Raw genomic sequence first — 21,534 nt, 5'->3', positions numbered from 1 at the left:
AACATTTCTAAAATATCACAATTGTATTCTTATTCTGTGCTAACACTTGAAAAATTAATATATTCTTGCACTAACATATGACTGCTGGCCAAGTGACCAGAAAAAAAATTGTGACTTGAAATTGCTCACTGATATTTTATTTATACCACTAAACAGGAGTTAATATATAAGAATTTATTACAATCAGAATGGCTTAAGGAACACATATTTTTGCCCCTGATTCCCTGAATTGCATTACAAACAAATTTAATGCAGTTTATGGGCAGGTAAAACAGAGTGCCAGGCAGCCAGGAATCAATACTTTAATGTACTCTGTGTATTGGAAATATGGACAGGGTGCACAGCACAAGCTCTGGTTGCAGATTCATAAATATAAACACTTGAATTTCATTTACAACATTTTTTAATGTTAAAAAGAGCAGGGCAGCACCAATTCCAACAATCTGGTCTTAAAATCAGGTGGAGGGGAGGCACCCTGAGCAGTTTGCCCTGTCCCAGATGGATTTGGGATAGCTCTGCCCTGTTTTTGCCCTGTCTGAGCCATGTCAATGAAAACTCTTTGTTTTTTTTTTTCCATGCATGGATTTCTGGATTGATTTCTGGCTGGCAGTGGGCAGTGCCCGAGTTCCATGACCCATTTCTCCCAGGCAGGACCTGCAGCCCATCCCAGCAGGGAGGGTTGGGAACAGCAGCAGCTCCAGGGGCTGCAGGAATCTCCCAGGGCTGTCAGGAATTCCCACTGGGCTGAGTTTACCTGCAGAACAGCTCTGCTGCTCCAGGAAAAACCCAGGGAAAGGTGGCTGAGCCTTGAGACACTCTGGGATGTGCCACTGGCCTTTGTGGGGTTTTGGTGGGGTTTTGGTGGGGTTTTGGTGGGGTTACCCCAAGAATGGTGCCCTGGCTGCTGTTCCAGGGATGCAAGCACTGGAGAACTCCCCCAGAACCAAATACTGATCTGTAAAGAAAATTTTAACTGCAAGAGGAAATTAAAACTAAAGAAGGAAACTCCTGTTTTTATTCCCATTCCCAAACCACCTATTAGCCAGATCCCAAATGCAAATTATTAAAGGCAGGGAGGGTTTGCTGTGTTGTGCATAAGCTCTTGACATGATTTTTACATCCACTTTTCTTTTGAAAGTAAGCTGAATTCAGATAGGAAATTCATGTAAAAATCCTGGCTAGAAAAGATTCCACACTGGAAGACAACTTGCAGTGGGAAAGAAAAAAATACAAGAAATGTAAAAAAGGGAGTAATAAGAGTATTCAATATTCCATGCAATATGATGATATAGAAGTGTTTTATTATTATAGAAGAATTATTTTACCTGTAAGTGAAATAATTCCAAATGTTAAAATAATCTCCTTTATGGAAGGGTAAAATCAGAGTGCAAAAGGTGAGAGGAACTTTCTCTGTAGGAAAGAAAGTACAGGCACTACCTTGGGCTTGCTGAGGGGTGAATTCATGTGAAATGCAAAGTCACAGGTGAGCTTTACTTTCAGCTTCAGTTCTTTGACCATTCTGGAAAGACATTTTTGAGTTGTGCTTTAATTATGAAGAAAATTGGGAATGATGGCTGTGGGGAAAAAAAAATCCAATCTGGAACATCAAAGTCCTTTCTTGCTTCAGAAACTGCTCTGCAATTATTTATTTGAAGTGACCTAAATAACATTTAGGGACTAAAAATTGTAGGGCACTTGGATTTGAACTGTAACTTTATTAAAGTTGAAATATTAATTGGGATCTCTATTGGAGAACTGTTGCAGAGAGGCTGGATCTGCAGAAGTAGCAGGATTTGGGGAAAAGAACTTCTTGATAGAGAGTAAAATATAGTGGAAGTAAGAAAAAGAAATATTTTTGAGGTCAACCTGGGTTGCTGTTCAAATCTGCAAGTTAATTTAATTTATTTAGGACAGTATTGGAGTCAGTATATTGTTAAAGCCTGCATGAATTAAAATATAAACAGTCTAGTGGGAAGAAAGATTGATAATGAAAGAATGAAAAATGAATGGCAATGGAAAAGAATGCTCCAATAGAGATTTTATCTCAAGTAATTAAAAGTCCTGTTAATTCACAACCATTCCACTTATGAAACAAGGCCTTGTGCTGTGGAGAGATTTCAAGGAGAAATAAAGATTAGAAACTTTGTTTGCAGTTTGATTTATTTTTATTTTTATTTGGGATTTTATTTAAATTAACATATGGGACACAGCTACCAAACAATTTTTTCCCCTATCACTTTTCTAACATATTTTTTTATTAGACATCTCCTTAAGAAAATTACAACAGCAATAGGAATTTGTTGCTGGAAAGTGTTTTGCAGTGATTTATTTTGAAGCACACCATGGGAAAGGTGAATTATTTCATAGTGCCTCTGTATCTATTGATAACATTGTTCTTCTGAAATAAAATTATTCTAGTTTTTCCTAAACTAATACCATTTTAATGGCCACACCTACAATTATCTCTCTTAAGATCCTTCTAATTTTTCATCCTCCTAATACACTTTTTGATTTGTCAATTTTTCAAGTATATTAGAAAGTATTTTTTCTTTACCTGATTTGTAAACAAGTTTCACTTTTAACAAGTCATTATCTGTGTCAAATGCTTCTTTTCCACCCATATTTCAGGGGCTATTCAAAGGTAATTATTCTAGACTTAAATCTTTATTTTATATATATATATATATATAGATGCTTGAGTAGATGTAAATAAATCTCCTTTCTCTGGAATGGAATGCCATCCCTCTTGGTGAGAGATGAAGAGTGATTCCATCTCCTCAGTGGAATGAGTTACATACATTATTTTTGTCTCCACAAACATGTATGAATCCAGAGAGCTTTATTAATTTCATCTGGAACAGAAGTTCAGCTTTTGGCAGTCCAGTGTTATTTATTATGCTGTGCCAAAACATTGAATTAATACCATTGAGTTGAGTGGGTTAATTATTGCACATATTAGAACATGTGTATCATCTTCTGATTAGTTTAATTAGCAGCTTCATTCTTTCTTAGCCTTTCAAATCATGCAACTTGTAAAAATAACTGATTTTAAGAATTGCCTGGCTTTGTTTTTTATTTTTCTTTTAAAAGTCTGTTGACAATTTTGGCATTTTCAGATTTCTCTTAGGATGAGGACATTGAAGGAAGATAATTAAGTTTGTACAAACAATTTAGAGTAGCCTGAAGTCCTAGGATTTTACAGGAGTGTGCATTACTTTTTTGTCTTACTGGGGAGAGATAAAAATTTCAAAGTTTTGCTGGGAAAGTTTGGATGCAATTACACATTATTTTGTGTAAATGAAATCCTTTCTAAAATCACCCCACTAAAGGCAGCTCTGGGAGTTGATCTAAGCAGAGAACAAAGTAAAGGGGAATTTTTCTTGATGTCTTCTCAGTGTTCTCTTCAAGGACCACTGATTCCATACCAGTTATTCCACAGTAACACAGCAGGAATATTTTGGGTATTGCAGCAGCACCAGCAGTGGTGGTATGAAAGTGCAGCAAGCAGAATTTTTGGAGGTACCCAAGCACAGGGTAAAAGGAATTTAGGACAACAGTGACCTTGGGATTTGTGTTTGTGTGTTAAATACAACAGAAACTTAGGCTTGGACTCTCTAGAGAACTTTATCCTGGCTGAATTTGTCATCCCCAGAGAGCAGCCATGGCCACACAGACCCCTCTGGATATGGGATGTATATGTATATATATTTATATGGGATGTGTGTATATCCTGTAGCCAGGTACAGGTTGGAAATTATCCCATTCAGGTATTCCAGTGAGGATTTCATCCCTTGCCATAACACAAGGTGCATAAAGTAGAAATATGAGAAACCAAGTTTGCTGCATTTTATTCAAATTTCAGCTCCTGCACACAGGCCAAAGGGGAATGCAGCTGAAATCCAGGAAACTGCATCCAATTCTTGCCCACAAACAATTGGGTTATCAAGCTTCAGATAAATTACTTCAGGCTATTTCTGTATTCTTCCTACTTATGCTTTTGGAAAAAAAAAAAATAGGAAAAATAGAAAATAGGAAAAATAGATTTGCTGTGTTGACTGCTGCTAATTCCTTGGATTTATGCACATCATTTGCCTCTGGAGGAAGACAGTGTTAACAGGCAAATGAGAGGAAAGAGACTTCTGTTCTTCCTGTCTTTTGACATAGTTGAGAGATTTCCTCTTGTCACACAATAATTCTTTTTCACAAAATGGGGAGAAACATGTTCTATTCAAAGCATTAAACCTGTTCCAAAGCTTGTAATTTTATTCTGAAAGTGCATCTGTTTAAGTACCAGTGAGAAGGAGGATCCTAATCCATGGCAGGCTTGGCTGGTGAATGGGCTCCTACAGGAGCTCCTGCATGCTTCTGAGAAATAAATGGACTTATTTCCATTTAGAAATTTATAAAAGAATCCGTTTATAATAATCCATTGCTGTATTTCATGTTGGTTCTGTGTCTGGGTAAGTTCAGTGCTGTTCTGATCCTGAACATTTCATTCCTTTTCATACAGTGAGTTCCTGTCACTCCCTGGCAGAGAACAGCCCCCATAATAATTGCAATTAAATTGTATTGCTCCTTATTAGGCCAGTGCAGGAGCAGAAATTTATGCAAATGAATAGGTGGGTAATGAGCTGGGGTTAAAAACCATGTGTGTCCAACACTGCAGGGCAGGGCATTAAGTCTGAAATTCACTTCAGCTACTGTTGGGATAATATAATATTATATTATAATTTCTGTATATTCTTCTATCCCTGGTTTAGGGGTCATTAATGGAACACTCATTTCTGACATAATTTTGATTTCTCTTGAGGTTTGGATTTGGAAGTCAGGGATTGTGTTTGTGATTTCAGGGTGTCTGATTTCTCCAAAGGTGATGGTAATGATCCCAGTCACTGCTGGGGATAAAGAAATGGACATTTTCTCTGCACAGGGATAAAAGAAAAACCTTTACAGCAACAGCCTGTTCCATTTCATGGTGTTTCTGTTGACACCAGCTGCCCCAGCATGGCATGGTGCAGTGTTAAGAGACTTTATTGCTTCTTTTGCTTTGATGTCTCTGGGTTTCACAGGCATCCTTTCCTGCACAATAATCCAGCCTGCCAATACCTGTGGAGAGCAGAAAGCAGGAATGCCAACTTTAATGTTTTAACCTTAATTTTAACCTCAACTGCTCTGTGTAAGCTCTCCTGTGTCCCCAACCTCAGACCAGCCAAGATTTGGATACTGTCCAAATCTTTGGATATTTGTCTGCAGCAAAGTGGAGAATCCCCTGTGGTCTCCTAAGGATGCTCACCCAGCCTTTGTGCAGCAATTAGAATTGACATATCCAATTAATTTATATGAATTATTGCTTTTCTAGAATCTCAATGTGAAGTGTATGGAACAGCCTTGCAGTGACACATGAACAAATTGTGCAGCAGAGCATTCACATTTTCTTTTCCATCATTTTCTTTCTACACTAAACCAATTAGAAAGAAGGATGCTTGTAATTTTTTCATCCTGTGTCATCTCTTACTCATGAAAAAATGTGTTGCTGGATTTCTACATTTCTTTTAATCAAATACATGCAAATCTTACAAAAAATTTCCTAGTAAAGCATAAAAATCCAGATGTTGCAAAGTTTGCTTTGGTTTCATAAAAATGCCTCTAAAACACCAATCTGTCGTGGAGGAGTTAATTTTAAATTCTAAATTCTGGGGTGCCCAGTGGTAACTCTTTCACTCTGATATGTTATTGCAAACACAGAAATAAGACTTCAGGAGGGGCATATGAAAGGAAAATATTGGTTTTCTAAAACCATGGCTTGGAGCACTGAGGGTTTTGTGTTTTCTGTCAGAAAGCAGCAGAGGGTTTGGGTCTATTGCATCACAGCAACACTTGATTGTGTAATATTGCATTAAATATCTGAACACAGAATTTAAATCCATTAGCCAGCTGGGGCTGATGACCTTGATTTGCAGCTTTAGGAAAGGTGTTTATTTACCAAATCTGTGTGAATTTATTTGGGTGGGAGAACCATCCCAAAGGGAGCAATTCCCAAGGCAAGGGGAGTTTCTGGGGCTGTGCTCCCCATCCACCCCCACACCTCCAAATTTTGGGAGCTCTGTCCAATCCCAGCCAAACCCAATGAAACTGAGAGTCCACGAGGATTCCTGCCAGGGATTGGGAATGCAGAGGGTGCAGACCATGGGAAATTAACCCCTTCAGTGTCACCCAGAGGATGCTAAAGCAGCGTGGATGAAGATGAGTGCCTGGATCCTTGGGATGCCTCAGGCACTGAGGGACAGCCACTGACTGCATCCAGCTAATGGAACATTGATTCAGCCCTAGGTAATTATGTTAAATAGCAGGGGAATATTAGATTATAGAGGATAGGGGAGTCTATTTTTAGAACAAAAAGGAAGAATAATACATACTAGTGCAGGAAGAGATAAACTTCTCCCCTTTAAATGGAAAAAATGTTATTACGCTGACATAAAATTTATGTATCTTTAAGGTACCCAAGAACTTGGTGATAAACAGATATTTTCTTGGTTTATTCAGGTACTGAGAGTCTTAACCATCAAAGAAATTGTTCTTTCTAACAATCCACATGAAATACATTGGTAATTCTTAGTCTTTTAATGAAAACTAATTGCACAATTCCTTAAATGGTATTTTAAATATTTAGTTATAAACAATATGAACATTTAAAATTAGCATTTAATTTTTTTCCTGTCTTTCTCTTCTTTTCTATGTTGCCTGTATTCATTGTGTGTTTCATTTGCAAAATCTTCTTTCCCTTGCAGAAAGCAACAGTTCTTTTTTTCCCTTTTCAAATCAATCTGGTTTGAAATCAGTCCCATGCAATTCATGATACCAAGCACCATGGAGAGTGGTGCCAAGGAAATACAGGCAGTAGCTCAGTGAAAGTTCAAAAAAAGGACATTTTTCCTACCAAAAAAATTGCTTTTCTAATTTTCAAGGGGCAATTTCTTTCATGAATCCCCAGTAAGATGTTTTTCATACCACTGTGCTTCATTATCAGTGTCTATGAGCTGCCTGAATTCCTGAGTAATTATCTGTGATCAGTTATTGTCAGGGATAAATTCATCTGCATGCAAATATCTGAGCATGCACATGCATATTCATGTCACTGTTGTTGACTGAGTTGTTTGAGCAGCCTTCAGCAAATTCACAATCCAAATAGATAAATGAACTTTTTTTCATACTCTCATTAATGCCCATTCAAACGAATCTTGTTACTAATTTAATTTCTATATGCTGCTCTGAATTGTTATGAATATCTGGAATATTTCTACAGAATTGGTGTGGTTTTTAAGTGGAGCTATCACTTCTGCAGGGATCCAAGTTAAATATCTGACCCAAGAGAAATGGTCAGTGTTGATGTAAAATTTCCAAGACCAGCTCATCATTTATTCCCTGAACTTTGAACAATTCACCATTGATTCAAATTCTAATTCTGTATTATGTACTGAATCACTTTTTCTCTGTTATCCTACATTTCTGCCTTGTAATTCATTTTAAGTGATACTTTAAAAAAAAAATGAGAGAATGAGGCTTTTCAGGATTGGATGGTTGGTTCTTACACAAAGCTGTTATGAAATAAATAGCAAAGTTTAATTGATCACAAGGTTTTAGTAATGAATTATGGAAGTTTGTGGTCACTAAGCAAACTCTTGAGATGCTTTATCCTTGCCAGTGGAGTTCCCTGGACTGGTAACTGGGAATGCAAAGAGGAATTTGGGTGATTTAGGTATTTCTGAGACAGGACATATCAACAGTAGCAGGGTGCACACTGGGGAGCAGCAACAGCAGGTTGCAAATGACTCATGCAGGCAGCAATTGCTAATCACCTTCAGAAATCAGCAGATCATGGTCCAATATGGTTTTGGAGGAAATATCTCCTGCCATCCTCTGCTGCTGTTTGTTTATCACAGTATCCCCACTCAGCAGATTGCTCAGAGCTTGTTTTCCTACACATATGGAAGAGGTCAGGCCACCCTGGCTGTCTGGCTTGCATATGTTTTGTAATTGAAGCCATATGCAGATCACTCCATCCTTAATGCTGGAATAAAATATTGGAAGCAGCAATCCTTGGGATGTGGAAGGAAGCCACAAAACACTCAAAACCCCCTCCATCCTCCTGGGTCTCCCTTTTGTGCCCATCAGAAAGGAAATGCTGCCACAGTTTGATTTCCCCACTGGTGTTTTGCTGGGAGTTGACACTGGAGATGTTAAATGTGCCCAGATGTCAGCTTGGCACAGGCCAAGGATGCTGGAATACACCCACCACTTTGTCAGCAGGGCTCTCAGGAGGTTGTGATGGTCATGAGAAGGTTTTGTAATTTCATGCTGATGGGATATTAAGGTTTTACTAAAAAAAAAAAGTGTGCTTAGAAACAAATTTTTTTAAAAAAATTCAGATTTTTAAAATTTGGTCCCAGGGATTTTAGATCTAAACTCTTGGTGAAGTGAGAGCTGAGCAGAAAATGTGAATTGGAAGCAGAGTGGGAGAGCAGTCAGGAACAGCTCCAAGGGATGCTGCTGAGGTGTACAGGGAAAATTTCTGTTCTCCCACAGAAATTAAATCACAGGTTTGGATCAATCTCTCCTGTTTCTGAATCTGATGGTTCATCACTCCTGCAGAAATAACTGTGGGTATAATAAATAATCATTTATTATACTTTACAATTGAAATGAGATATGAGCTCTCCTCTCTTCTAAAATTTTCCTTTCTTAAAGCTTTGGTGAGAATGGGCACTAAACAGCCAAATAGCTGGGATGACATTTAGGTGCTTAGATTATTTACAAACAGAATAAAATTAAAGGAGTGGCTGAGTGAGGGATCTAAAACTATGAAAAATGTAAGGAGGTTTCAGGTGTTAATTATAATTTCTTCAAGGGGGAGGAAAAAAAGGAAAACGAAATATACATGGGGAAAATGTAATTAAGGCATGGTCAGCAGACTCAGTGGCATGAACTTTAAATATACATGCACTTTCTTTATGCTTCATGCTATTATGGCAGACAGGAGTTTACATTACTGAATAGCAGATCCACATGTTTACAGACTTTATCCAAAAATTATTTTGGTGATGTGCCACAATGTGCTGGATCTCACTGTGTGACCCTGTAGGACAGTGAGAGAAAACTTTAAAATGCATGTTCAGGACAAACATTCCCATCACACAAATGTCTCTGTCAGTGGTCTGGACTGGTTTAATTCTGCAGGACATTTTAAAGTCTTTTCTGTGTGTAATGAGTTTGATTTTCTCACCCTTTTCTGTGGTTTGGGCACTTGTCCCCAGCAGTGGCTCCTCTCTTTGTCCCCATGGATCCCTGTCCCTCTTTCCACACCCAAACCAGGGAGATGTTCCATCTATTCAGGCTCACCCAATTAGGGGCAGTATTTGTTTATTCCACAATGGAAATCACTTTGCTCATTAGGATTAAGCAGACCAAGGAGGTTTTGTGCAGTTTGCTCAGGGATCTGTGGCAAGAGCTGCCAGGCAAAAGCTCCTTATGAAATGTTCAGGCAGGAGATCAGAGATCTGTTAATTCCTGCTCATCTTAATCAGCCCAGGGTGCACAGTGCAGCTTTAGGCTGGCCTAGAGTGGGGCAAGCTTTATATAACCTGAGATCCTTGAACAATAAATCTGCATCTCCACCTTGGCCTCATCTGCTGCTGTGCTCTCACCAGGAGCCCAATCATCTGACTCTGAAGCCTTAAATATAAGCATAAAGTTAAATAAATTTATTTTAAAAGCTTATTCTGAAAAAAATACCTGTTTCAATGGCTGGCCTTGACATCCTTTTGAGTCCAATTGTTAAGGAAAAACTAACAAGTTGTAATTCTTATCTGAAATAAAAATCACCTTTGTTAAAGGCAGGGCACCTTAATTATGCTTGATGATATTAATATATGTATATAGATTATATATAGATATATAGATGACATATAGATATGTAGATCTATAGATTACATATAGAAATATAGATGATATCCAGATATATATCTACATTGATATATAGATTAGATATAGATATATGTCTCAATTGCAATGCAAATACTAAATCTTCTGAAAAAAAAAATAATACAAGTCTTAATTTTTTTTACATAGGTTAAAATATTTAATCTTATTTCTAGATCTACTTAATTTATCTATTTACAAGATAATAGGAAGGTGTATGGAGTGCTTAGAAGCACCATGACAAGTTCCAAATTATAGACTCAGGAGACAAAGAATTGTGACACAATTTGCTCCAGCAAGGTGAGATAATTATAATGGAAGGGAGAACAAGGGGGAGGAAAGCTGCACATAAAAAAGCATTGAGGTGTTTCAAATAATAGACTCTAATTTGTATTATGATGTTGCATATTTGCATAGTATTACCATAATTATTAATGAACTCCACACTTTTATTTTGATGAAATGTCACGTTCTGTGCACATAAACTGTGCTATGATACTGCAGTTTAACTGGAATGATGGGCAAATGTTGCTAAAGAGAGGCAGAAGGATGGGGTTTATTATATATTTATTATATATTATTATGCTAATGTGCTGATTTAGAAGGAGAAAAAGCTTTTAAAGAAAAAGCTGAACCAAATTTGGGACATATTTTACTGGAGCTGCATTCCCCAGGCATGAATGGAAATTATTTTCCTAATACATTTATAGTTTTCAAAACAACAGTGCTAGGATTTTATGTATACATATAAAATACATAAATTATTGAACATGTCAGTGTATAAACTGAGTGAACTATATCTAACACACTCTCCTTAAAAAAACTAAGGGTTTCTTTGATTTATTTTAACTTTTTATCATGTGCAATCATATCTTGCATCTGATTATAATAATTATCCCTTTTTTACCATGCAGGAAATTTTAAGTTTTAGGTTCCAGTCTCTAGACCTGAACTTGTGCACTGATTCATAGGATCCCTAATGAAAAATGTGTTTGGCCTTTTTCAAATTTCTATTCAGACAAAGATGCCCAGCCTGTAAATTCTTTTTCAAGAGGAAAACCAGATACACCTAGTGGAAATTCTCTGCTTCACCCACTTTATGCTGTTTCAGCATATTCAGTTTGAAGTTGTATCACAAAAACATCAGCACCAAATTTTAGTGAAATCAAAGAAGAGCCAAGTTCTCCAGAATCAGGTTTCCACTGTTTCAAAAGCTCTTAACCTTTAAATACATCCCTCCAGAAAGGAAATTTAAAAGACAAAAAAGTGTTTTGACAGTTGTATGTGTCGGAATTATTTATGCTAAAATCAGAGTGTCTGATTAATTGTGACTCTTGCTTTTATAATCAGACAGGCTGTGTTTGCCTGTATATAATATATTTTAAAATTATATTTATATATATAATTATATATATATATATTATATTTTTATTTATATATATATATATTATATATATATATAATATATATAAAAATTATAAAGAGCTGACTGGCTCCATGCTACCTCAAAAACTGTAATTGTGATGGCAGAGCTGGAGCAGCAGGCAGAGCCCTGACACAGCAGGGAGCTGCAGGACCCATCTGGCTCTGCCCTCCCAGGGGACAATCCCAGAGCTCTTGGGGGATTTTTCCCAATGGTGGCAGAGCTGTGGCTCAGCCCCAGGTGGGACAGGGGTGTCTGTGCCACCTCCAGCCCCTGGGGACCAGGGAGGGGAGCAGAGCATCCCCAGGGAGCTGCTGAGGTGCTGCACATCCACAATAAATCAATTTATGGGTGGTCTAAGAATGGGTTGAAAACCAGGGTGAATTGGGGAAGAAGTGCCTGGGGATGGAGCTTTTAAATCCTCAATAATTTAGAGCATTCTGAAAGCTGTTGTGTGGAATATAGAAATGGGACTGCAGCTCAATATTTAGGTTGTGGTGTTTTAAATGCCTTAGATGTGGTGAATTCCATGCAAGGTGCTTGAATTTCAGTCAGTGTTGTTTCCTTTCACCTCCTCAGTCAGATCTCCTGCTCTGCCTTTTCATTTCTCTTTTATATTCAGTGAAAATTGTAACAGTCTCAAAGTATCACCTACAGAAAAAGCTGTGTGTGCACCCATGTGTTTGTATATTTATACATGTATTTATATATATATATATTTCACTGACTACTCACACGAATGACAACATGAAGAAAAATTACTATAATTAAAAAGAAATCTGTTTTTAAGGTAAGTTAAAGTCATTACTTATGCAATATAAACTATTTAGCTAAAATTACATCCTGTGCCTATTAAATTTCAATGTGCATACATTATTTCTATCTCTGTATGTCACATTACAGCCAAACAATTTCATTATAGCTCTACCTGTAAGAAAAAATGCTGGGGGGGTATTTCCACAGAAGAAATAAATTTTTCATATACTGTAGGTATTTCATGCTTGGCTTTTAATCTTCAGGTGCTGGTGTTTACAAAAACTAATTAACTTGGCTATTTTATCCTCATTATAGTAATTATTTTTTTTTTTATCTTGATGTTGGCTTCAATAATTTGGCCTATTTTATCTTAGTAGCTAAAATTCTCCCATATTGCATTATTAAATCCTCCTTTGTGATGTTTTTGCTTACCTGAGTAAGGTATGAGAACACCTGAAGCCATAGCTGAAGATTTTATTTTTTATTCTATTTCTTCAAATATGCAAAAATCTCAGATCTTACATTGTCAGATGGATACAGAATTTCCTCCATTATTTAAAAATGGATCTTCAAACCAGAGTGTACAAAACAGAGTTTTAGCTGTAATTGTGACACAAGCACAGGGCAGAAGGGTCATGGTGAATGTGTGTTTAGCTATTTCTGCATTTTGGGTTTATGACATTAAAAAAAGGAAATATCTGTTTGGAGGCAGATTTCCTAGATTTCAGTTTCCAAAATTCCAATTTTAACTATAGAGAGTATCCAATAACTTCTCTCTTATATTGTATCTTCTCTGCACTAGGAAAAAAGAATGTGCTCAGGAAAAAAAAAAAGGCATTTTGCCCTGTCACCTGAATTCTACCATTTCTGACAACAGCCACCTGTTTTCTGTACTTCAGAAAACCCAACCAGGTGTGAAACCCTGGGGGATCTGTTCCCTCCAATAACCCCAGCACAGCAGCCCAGACCCAGCAGGAGAGGGGAACTGGGACAGAGCCTGGAAATGGGAGAATTGAGGGAAAAGCTGAATTTTAGTTATTCTTGCACTCAGATCAGCTGCACACCTCACTAAGAGGTGTCACAGCTTCATCCTGGAGTTTTGCTAATGGTATTCTTCCATAATCAGCTTGTCTGCCTCTGATCTCACACTTGTGTTTCATTTCTGCTCCTGAAATTCTCCTTCCCAGCTCCTGTCAGGGAATGGGGCCTCAGGAATTGCTGAGCTCCAGCCTGAAACACAGAGAAACACAATAAATCAGATAATCTGTAGCTCCTTTGAGTGCTGCAGGTAATGCTGCCAGTGCAGGTACAGAGTTCTTACTGTTTGATCTGTGCTTTTATAAGGAATAATTTCAACATTTAACATATTTCCTCCGTTCAAGGTGTGCTGTTACTTTGGCACTTTCTGCAGTGTTCCTGTTCAGCTCCCTTTTTCTGAAATACAGTGTTGGTGACTTTAGGCAACTTAATGTTCTCATTCAGCAGCTTCCTGATCCAGATTTCAGGATAATTTGACAAATTATGTGGCTGTGTGGCTCTAGACAGGCAACATCTGGGGTTGTTTTGGCAGTCAGGATTCATTCTCTAAACTTTCTAAATATCCATTTCCACTAATTGAGTCATTTGATGATGGAACAACCTGAAGCATCACTGAAATAAAACCAGGGAATGGAGCAACCCTTGTTTATTCTCCCGTGCTCTTGGAATGAAAAATAATCTTGCTTATGCTAATGGCACCCACTTGGCCATTTTAGAGGTTTTCTCTCCTATTTTTCTGTCTTTCTTTACAACCAGAAATTCTATCTAGGATTTAGAGTGCAAGAAGAAACCACCTGAATCTCCTGCCAGAAGACAGAATTTTCCAGGCTCAGGAGCATCATTTCCATGGTGTGGCTCACAAGAGCAGCAGATATTTGACAGAGGGGGAGCAGAAAGTGTGTCTGTGAGAGTGGAGTCTGGCTGGCAGCTGTGATGATGATTCAGCCTGGCAGCTCTGAGACTCTCTCAGTTCCACCTGGAGATGAGGTGCCTGCAGGAATTAGGGGAGATCTGGAATGCTGGCAGTGCCATCCACAGGGCTCCTCACCTGCTTAATTATTGCCATAAACTGCAATTCTTTGTTTTCAAACATGGCCACTGAATGATAACTGACGCAGTTTAAATTTGGGGGGTATCCGTTTCCTGGATCTTTTCTCTTCTGGAACAATCTCCTCCATTCCCCATAACTTTGGTTGCTGACTCTGGAAGCCCAGAAGAAGCCACAGCCTCTCCTAAAATCCTGCCACAGTGGGGTTTGGTGCATGCAGGAATATACTATATGAGGATACTTTCAAGGTTTATTTGTAAGCACATTTTTCCCATTTGGTAGTTGATTACAGTTGTTTAAAAATTAAAATATTGGATTTAGACACGCTCAAATCTAGAGCAACCCAATATCTCTGACTGCTACAAAGGCATTGATTCACTGTCACTTTCATAATAGTTTTATCTTTTCCCCTTTATTGTGCCCCACTCAGGTAAACCACTAACTTGCATCAGCTCTTCTACTGTGCTGAAAAATCTCCTTTCATCTTCTGGTTATCTTTATGGATATATTTTATCTGTGTTTTGCTGCATTTTAAATTTTATGCTGACACTAATTGAAGTTGTCATTGGCATGTAAGCAATAAACTTCTAGATAAAGCAAAGAACTTGTTCACTAGGTGGATTTCCTCATACACATTTCCTGCTCAATCCTCTGTGGTTTCCAGTGACTGGAGAAGATCTCTCTGGCTGATTACCCTTGCTGGGATCTAAAACACCCTCTGGTATTTATAGATTCAGTTATCAAACTGTGTCCTTTCCTCTTAAAAGCTGTGTGACAGTTTTGCAGAGATTTTATGCAATAACAAATTATTGGGAGAGGTTTTTTCCCTGCTTATTTCCACAGGAATAAGCAACCAGGAGGATCTGGTTCATCATCCTTGTAGTGTGCTGCTGAGTGGGCAGAATGGAATTTGTTCTGAGGGGAAAGCAGGCTCTGGTTGGGATCTGGAAAAGGCATCCCAGAGCATCCACTCAGTCATCATCTTGAGTGGAAGTGGAGAGGAAAATAGAGCAGGGGAGGGAATTCCTTCAGTGCCTTAATAAAAGATTAGATGTGATACTAAACATGTGACACACTAATCTCACATACAACTTGCTCTTTAAACTTCTCCAAAAGGGAATGACTTTCTTTGGTGACACTGTTGCTAACTGTGCTGTATTTGCTCTGGGAGAAAAAAAAAAAAACTAAAGAGAGTTTTTCTCATCTGTAGCAATTTAATCATGACCTGGATGGTTTGGCCCCCACCATGATGTTTTAGCTGGGATACAGGGCTAATGATGAAATTCATTCTCTCCCTGGTATTTAAATCTAATTCTTTGCTGTTAGCTGAGGTAGCAAAGTGTTTCATTTCTCGGAGATTTCCCTCCAAGCTGGAGGCAAGGCTTTGATTTACTCCTCAGAGTGAACTTTGACAGGGAGAATGGCTGGCAGGGAAGGCACTGTCCCCAGTGCCAGCTGTCAGAGGTCCAAACCACTTCACCAAGTGTTTGTTTGTGCTTTGTTTGCTTTCCATACAGCCCCAGTTTATCATCCTGTTATTGGTCAGTGTATTTCCCTTTTCTGGAGTTGAAAATTATTATTTCTAGTACAAATATCCACATTAGCAAGTGTCAAGAAGTGAATTCTTTTCAGTTCTGCTTTGAGGAAGAAATTTAGGAAAAAAATATGAATGTGTGATATTCATGATCAGTCGTCCTCTGTAATATAAGCATTGTTTAAACTAACAGTGGGCAATCAATTCAGATTCTGAGAGTTGATTTTTTTTTAAATGCTCATTGAATTCTTTCATGTCTTACATCCTGTGGGGGCTGCAAGAAATCTGGGTTCAATTCAGTGTCTTTGAGACTTTCTGTCTGAATTTGAATGATTTAATGGGTTTGAGTTATCTGTGCTTGTTATCTGGGTATGGGTGGGGAATAGGTCTGGTGATAAAAGGACTGAGGGATGAAAGGGATGAAGGATAAAGAGAAAATGGACTTGTGTTTGGAAACCTTCAACTAGATTCAACCCTTCTACCATCAGAACTAGAGCAATGGACAAAAATCTGTTCAGAACTCAGAATACAAAACCCTGTCACTGTTTGGAGTCTGTGAGCCTGGAGCAGCTGTCCCTGCCTCTTCTCTGCTCAGACTCTGCCCTGAGCTCAGCTGCTCCCAGGACAGGCTGCTCCTGTGGCAGCTCCTCAGCAAAGCCACACACCCCTGTGGGAAACAGAAACAGAGGAACTTCACAGATACTGAAGGGATTGATTTGCAGCCTTGAAAAAAAGCTTGGATTGATGTAAAAATAGAAGTGTACAGACATTAAGCAGAAAAATTATAGGCTTATGTTTCTATAGTTGTAAGTAAGAATATGCCTTAAGAAAGAAACTGTAGGAGATTAGATGGTGAAGAGTTTTATAGTGTAGTGATTGAGTTGTAGAGGGTAAATTAAGAGTTTAGTGTTACAATAGAAGCATATGTGTGTACATGTGACAACAGCTTATTGGATAAAAGTATATGCAACATGGCAGAATTAAGTAAATGTGAGAGGTTAGAAAAACAAAATAAACTTTGTAGTAACTTTCTATTGGATTGAAATGTTATATTGTAATGAAGAAACCTGTGACTGCTTTGGCTATGGCTGAATTCTTGCTTCTGTAAATCTGATGGTGTCTGACAAATTTTGGAACAATAAATCAGTTGTAGTCCCATCCCTTCATTTAAGGTGATGATCATACATCAGTTCATTCCTGGCTCACAGGGCAGGGGTGCTGTGCTCAGGTGAAGGGATGCAGTGCAGTGGGACAGCTCCAGACACCCCAGCAGGGAGGGGACACAGAGAGGGTGTCATTGGACAATGCTGGGAACCAGGGGGAAAGCAGCCTTGAAGCTTTGGGTTTCTCAGGCTACTCAAGGACAAGAAATTATAACAATGATTAAACACCTGCTGGAGACGAGTTGTTTTGCACAAAGCATGTTTTCAAAGAGGTGTTGCCTTCTTGGACCAATGAGTTTTCTATTCTGTTTTGCACAAGCTACCCTATATAAGTGCAATGTTTCTTTAAATAAATCTCTCCTTTGCTTCTCCATTACACAAAGAACTCTGTTGCATTGTCCTTTCCACTGCTCCTATAGCCAAAATACAGCAAGAGGGGACAGTACAGTCCCTCAGCTGGAATTCCTGAGAATGGGGCAGATCTGGCACTCAGCACATGGGATCCCTCCTGCCTTTCCCTGGCTGACCCCACTGAGCTGTGCAGGCTGTGATGCTGTGTCCCAAACTGCCTGCATCCCCAAATATTCCTGTCCATCCCCACCTGGGTACCACAGCCACCCTCTCTCTGAGCCAAGGCCACCCAGGATGTTCCTCCTCACTGTTTGGCTCATGTAGCTGACCACACACTCTACCAACCTTCTTCTTTCTCTCAGAATTACGGTTTGGAGACTGAAAACCTGAGGACTCTGTCTCACAAGCTGAATGCCTCGGCCAAAAACCTTCAGAACTTTATAACAGGTAGGAGGAGGAGTGGCCACTACGATGGCAGAGCCTCCAGACGGCTGCCAAATGATTTCCTTACCTCTGTAGTCGACCTGATTGGTGCTGCCAAGAACTTACTCGCCTGGCTGGACAGGTAATTAACTGTTCCTAACTCCCTTGTGCATGAGAATAATTATTTGGGGTGTTTTCTATTTGTTCTCCCTTTGCCTCTTGAACTCTTTTTATTCTAATATTAAACTGGAGGGTCTGGAATTCTAGCTCTAAATTTTTAGGGATTTGTGAAATGTTGGAAGTGAAATTTAGTACCCTCCTCTCTCAGGAAAGTGTTAAAATTTGCTCTAGATGCCTTTTGAGATTCTTTTTTTTTTTTTTTTTTTTTTTTGTGAAAATAATTTTTTGTGTGAAATGAATATTTCTGTCCTATTCTCACTGCCACAACTGGTAACATCATCAGAAAACTCAGAATGAAGGGCAAGGAAGGAAAACTTGTGGAGTTTGAGCTGTCTTTCAGCCACCTAAAAGACACAGAGAAGCTGGAGTTGAGTAAATCAATTAAGAATGTTCAAAATAAAAGATAGAACTTGCTTAGTCTGAAAATTAACTTCCTATTTATCAGGAGTAGGTTGGATGTGTTTGGTACAGGTGTGATGGTTAATGCTCAACCAGCCACTGGTGTGTTACATTTATGAGCTGAGAATTTCATTAAATGTATCCCTGTGACTGTGGTAAGACAGAAACCAAAACATAAACCAGCATTTTTCTTGTTTGGAAGAAACCAAAACCAAACATTGGCTTGTTTTCCTTTGTAGTTATGGCAGTGAACAGTTTTATCTGGAATCAGAATGCTCTGGAATGTATAAATGGCACCTTAGAAACCACAGTGAGAGTGAATCACCCTCCTTCCAGGATTTGTATAATCCTGGTGACATCTTCCTAACCTAATGCCAGCAGTCATATTCTCTCAGGCTATGACCTTGTCAGTTCTTGTAAATTCAAACGGGGTCAGATTCAGCCAGAGTTTGGGAAGACTGAAGAAAATCTGAGCGTGCAGGAAGCTGAGACTAAGTTAAGCTTTACTGTGCTCTTGAATTAAGGTGCTGGTAGTTGCTGAGGGGTGATGTCATACCAGAAATGCCTTTTTTAATAAGGAGTACAAAGAAAATCTGGGCTGATTATGGTTATTTGAAACCCTCTATTTCTATTCTCCATAAGAGTGAGAACTTCTGATGTTCTGGCCAAAATCCAGTTTGCATCCTGCCTGTATTTTTTTCTTATTTCAAAGGTGTATATTACAAAAATTCTGCAACTTGCTGCTGGAGATTTGAGATGATTTGGCATTTCTGTGCTGTAGAACTGATCCCTGTATCACATAGATTTGCCTATAATGTAAAGTGTGGATCCTAATGCACAAACCTGTCCTTCCCCTGTCCCAGGTCTCCATTTGTCAGCGTGACAGAATATTCACTGCTGAAAAACAACATTGTTCAACTGTGCCTGGAACTAACAACCATTGTGCAACAGGTAGGAGTGGCTCTGTGCTTTGTGTCCTTTCACACCACTGCTTAAAAATGCAATAGCAAAAAGAACAGCACCAGAAAAGTTGTTACAGCAACTGTTCTTTCCATACTCTCATTTTTTTGGGGCTGGCAGGAAGATTTTTGGACTTTGGTGATCCTCCTGGATAGATTGAAGTTAAAAATAATCCACTTTTCTCTTGAGTGGACAATTTCACATCAGGTGATTTACCACTGTGCAGGTGTTAAACAGAAGAATAAAGCCACAGTGGGAAACAGCTTAGCTACTGCTAACAGGTTATTCCAGATTAAAATATGAATGATCCAAAATGTTTCAGGGACAAGTTCTTAAAACACACACAAATACATCCTGTGGCTCCTTCACTGAAAGGAGAGCCAGTAGCATGGAAGTTTTTTAGGATGGACATGAAATATTCATAACATTAAACCAAGTAACTACAGGACAGATAATAGCAGCAGTGTTATCATCACTGACACTCATTAATTGTAATATGGTACACTCCACTAGTACATAAAATAATTTATCTTTAGTTCTATATAATATATGGAATCATAGGATATCCTGGGTTGGAAGGGACCCACCAGAATCAAGTCCAACTCCTGGCCCTGCACAGACACCCCAAAAATCCCACTTGTGTCTGAGGGCATTGTCCAAATTCTCCTTGAACTCAGGCTTGGAGCTATGACATATAACATAACATAACATAATATAATATAATTAATATAATATAATATAATTAATATAATATAATAACAGTCTCTGACAGTGTCTGCCCCTGAAGTAAGACAAGAGGTGACACACAGGTACTGAAAGACTGAGGGTAAATTGATTTTACAAATATTTACAATGAGCCACTCCCCTTGTGGGCAGACAAAATATTGATGGTTGTTACTGAATTTGTGGAGAGATCAGAGAACAGGCAGGGCTGTCTTGGAATGAAGAAAAGGAAAAAGATGAGGGGGTTGAAGGGGGAAAGTGAGCAGTAAGCTTAGCTTAAGCTCCAGTTTTTTATAGGGATTTTAGGCTGGGTCTGTCTCCAGTGCAGAAAACTCCCCTGCCTGCATTTCCCAACCAGACCAATCACAGAACTCAATTTCAAATTCTTTTTGGAGCAGTAATGGAGTAGTAGTTCTGAAAACTTTTTTTCCCTCCTTCATTTCAATTTTATTTCAGTTCTTGGAGCAAAAAAACTAAAGCTGATAAATATGCAATTGTATTTTACACTATTATCCTTAATTTCTAATATTCACCTTAATTCTTCCTGGAAATCTTGTCCTTTGTGCATTTTTGCATCAGAAAACAAAGATCCTTCTTCTCTTTTCTTAGTTTAGAAAATCCTGTGTCGGCATTTAATTATTTATGTATCTTTATTAAGCTTTCTCTTACAAGGTGCTTATGGCACGAGGCTATTTTTGATTTACAGACTAAGCAAAATGAACTTCTCTACAGTATAAAAAGTCGAGATTCTGATTCTGTCCTTCAGCTGATATTGCATTTTGTTTGTGTGAGGTTGATTTTTCCCTGTGGTCCAGGTGGGTAATTTTGAATTGCTGTCTCCCGTTCTGTCATTCACATCCCAGCTTTTGGCAGATCAAATTCTCTTCCCCTCTGCCAGCAGAAGTTTGGTTCTTTATTTTTTTCCAGTTCTTCAGCTCCAGTCCCAAAGCTGTCCTCCTTTTGACAACTTAAAAACAATCTTTTAGCATAAACTCCAAGTCATTCCAAGATGAACAATGCTTGGTTAGTTCTTCAGTTTAAAAATCAAGTTTTGTCTTTATCTTACTGTAAGATTTGGCTTGTTTGATGGTTGTTTATTAAGATCTTTTTTTTGTTATATTAAACTTAGCACCAGAAAGAGCAGATAAAACCAAATCAGCCATAGAGAGAAAACTTTGCTGCCACTAAATCTGGGGAAAATTGACCTTAATGTGTGAAAGCAGAAATGTCTCACCTAAATCAGAACTGCAGGCTCAGCTGTAGGCTGAAATGTGAATTAAAAGGCAGAACTAATAAGAACCTGGGTCTCAGATCCTTTCAGATACTCTTTGTTTTATGAATTACATACATTTTAAATACCTCATTCAGCCAGTGTGAAAGTAGCAGTCAAGGGTACAGATCTGGCACATTAAGTGAGGAATGTCTTTGACATTTTGTGCAAATTGAACACGTTTTGTGGGCACAACTTGCAGCTGCCACTCCAGGTGAATTTTCTTATCAGGGGACATTGCCCTGTGACCTTAGTTTAATATAGAAAGTGCTTATGAATCTTCATGCTGAG

At 38.4% G+C, this 21,534-nt stretch overlaps 2 protein-coding genes across 2 annotated transcripts in view; both read left to right on the top strand.

Moving 5' to 3' along the window:
* The window catches only part of LOC306808623 (connector enhancer of kinase suppressor of ras 2-like), a gene marked incomplete at its 5' end in the record, with an annotated part of 175,918 nt that overhangs the window by 79,381 nt on the left and 75,003 nt on the right, over positions 1-21,534 (top strand). The window contains 2 exons of the mRNA XM_079319342.1: positions 17,651-17,853; positions 19,154-19,241. Coding sequence (XP_079175468.1) covers positions 17,651-17,853; positions 19,154-19,241 — 291 coding nt within the window. The remainder of the gene's footprint in view (positions 1-17,650; positions 17,854-19,153; positions 19,242-21,534) is intronic.
* Positions 1-21,534, top strand: part of LOC306808552 (sodium/hydrogen exchanger 2-like) — a 516,475-nt gene that overhangs the window by 481,280 nt on the left and 13,661 nt on the right. The gene's annotated exons all lie outside the window — the stretch shown is intronic.

The sequence above is a fragment of the Erithacus rubecula genome (assembly GCF_903797595.1).
Source record: "Erithacus rubecula genome assembly, chromosome: 15".
Classification (NCBI taxonomy): Eukaryota; Metazoa; Chordata; class Aves; order Passeriformes; family Muscicapidae; genus Erithacus; species Erithacus rubecula.
Note: the sequence above shows the minus strand (reverse complement) of the source record. Positions and strands in the feature narration are given on the sequence as shown.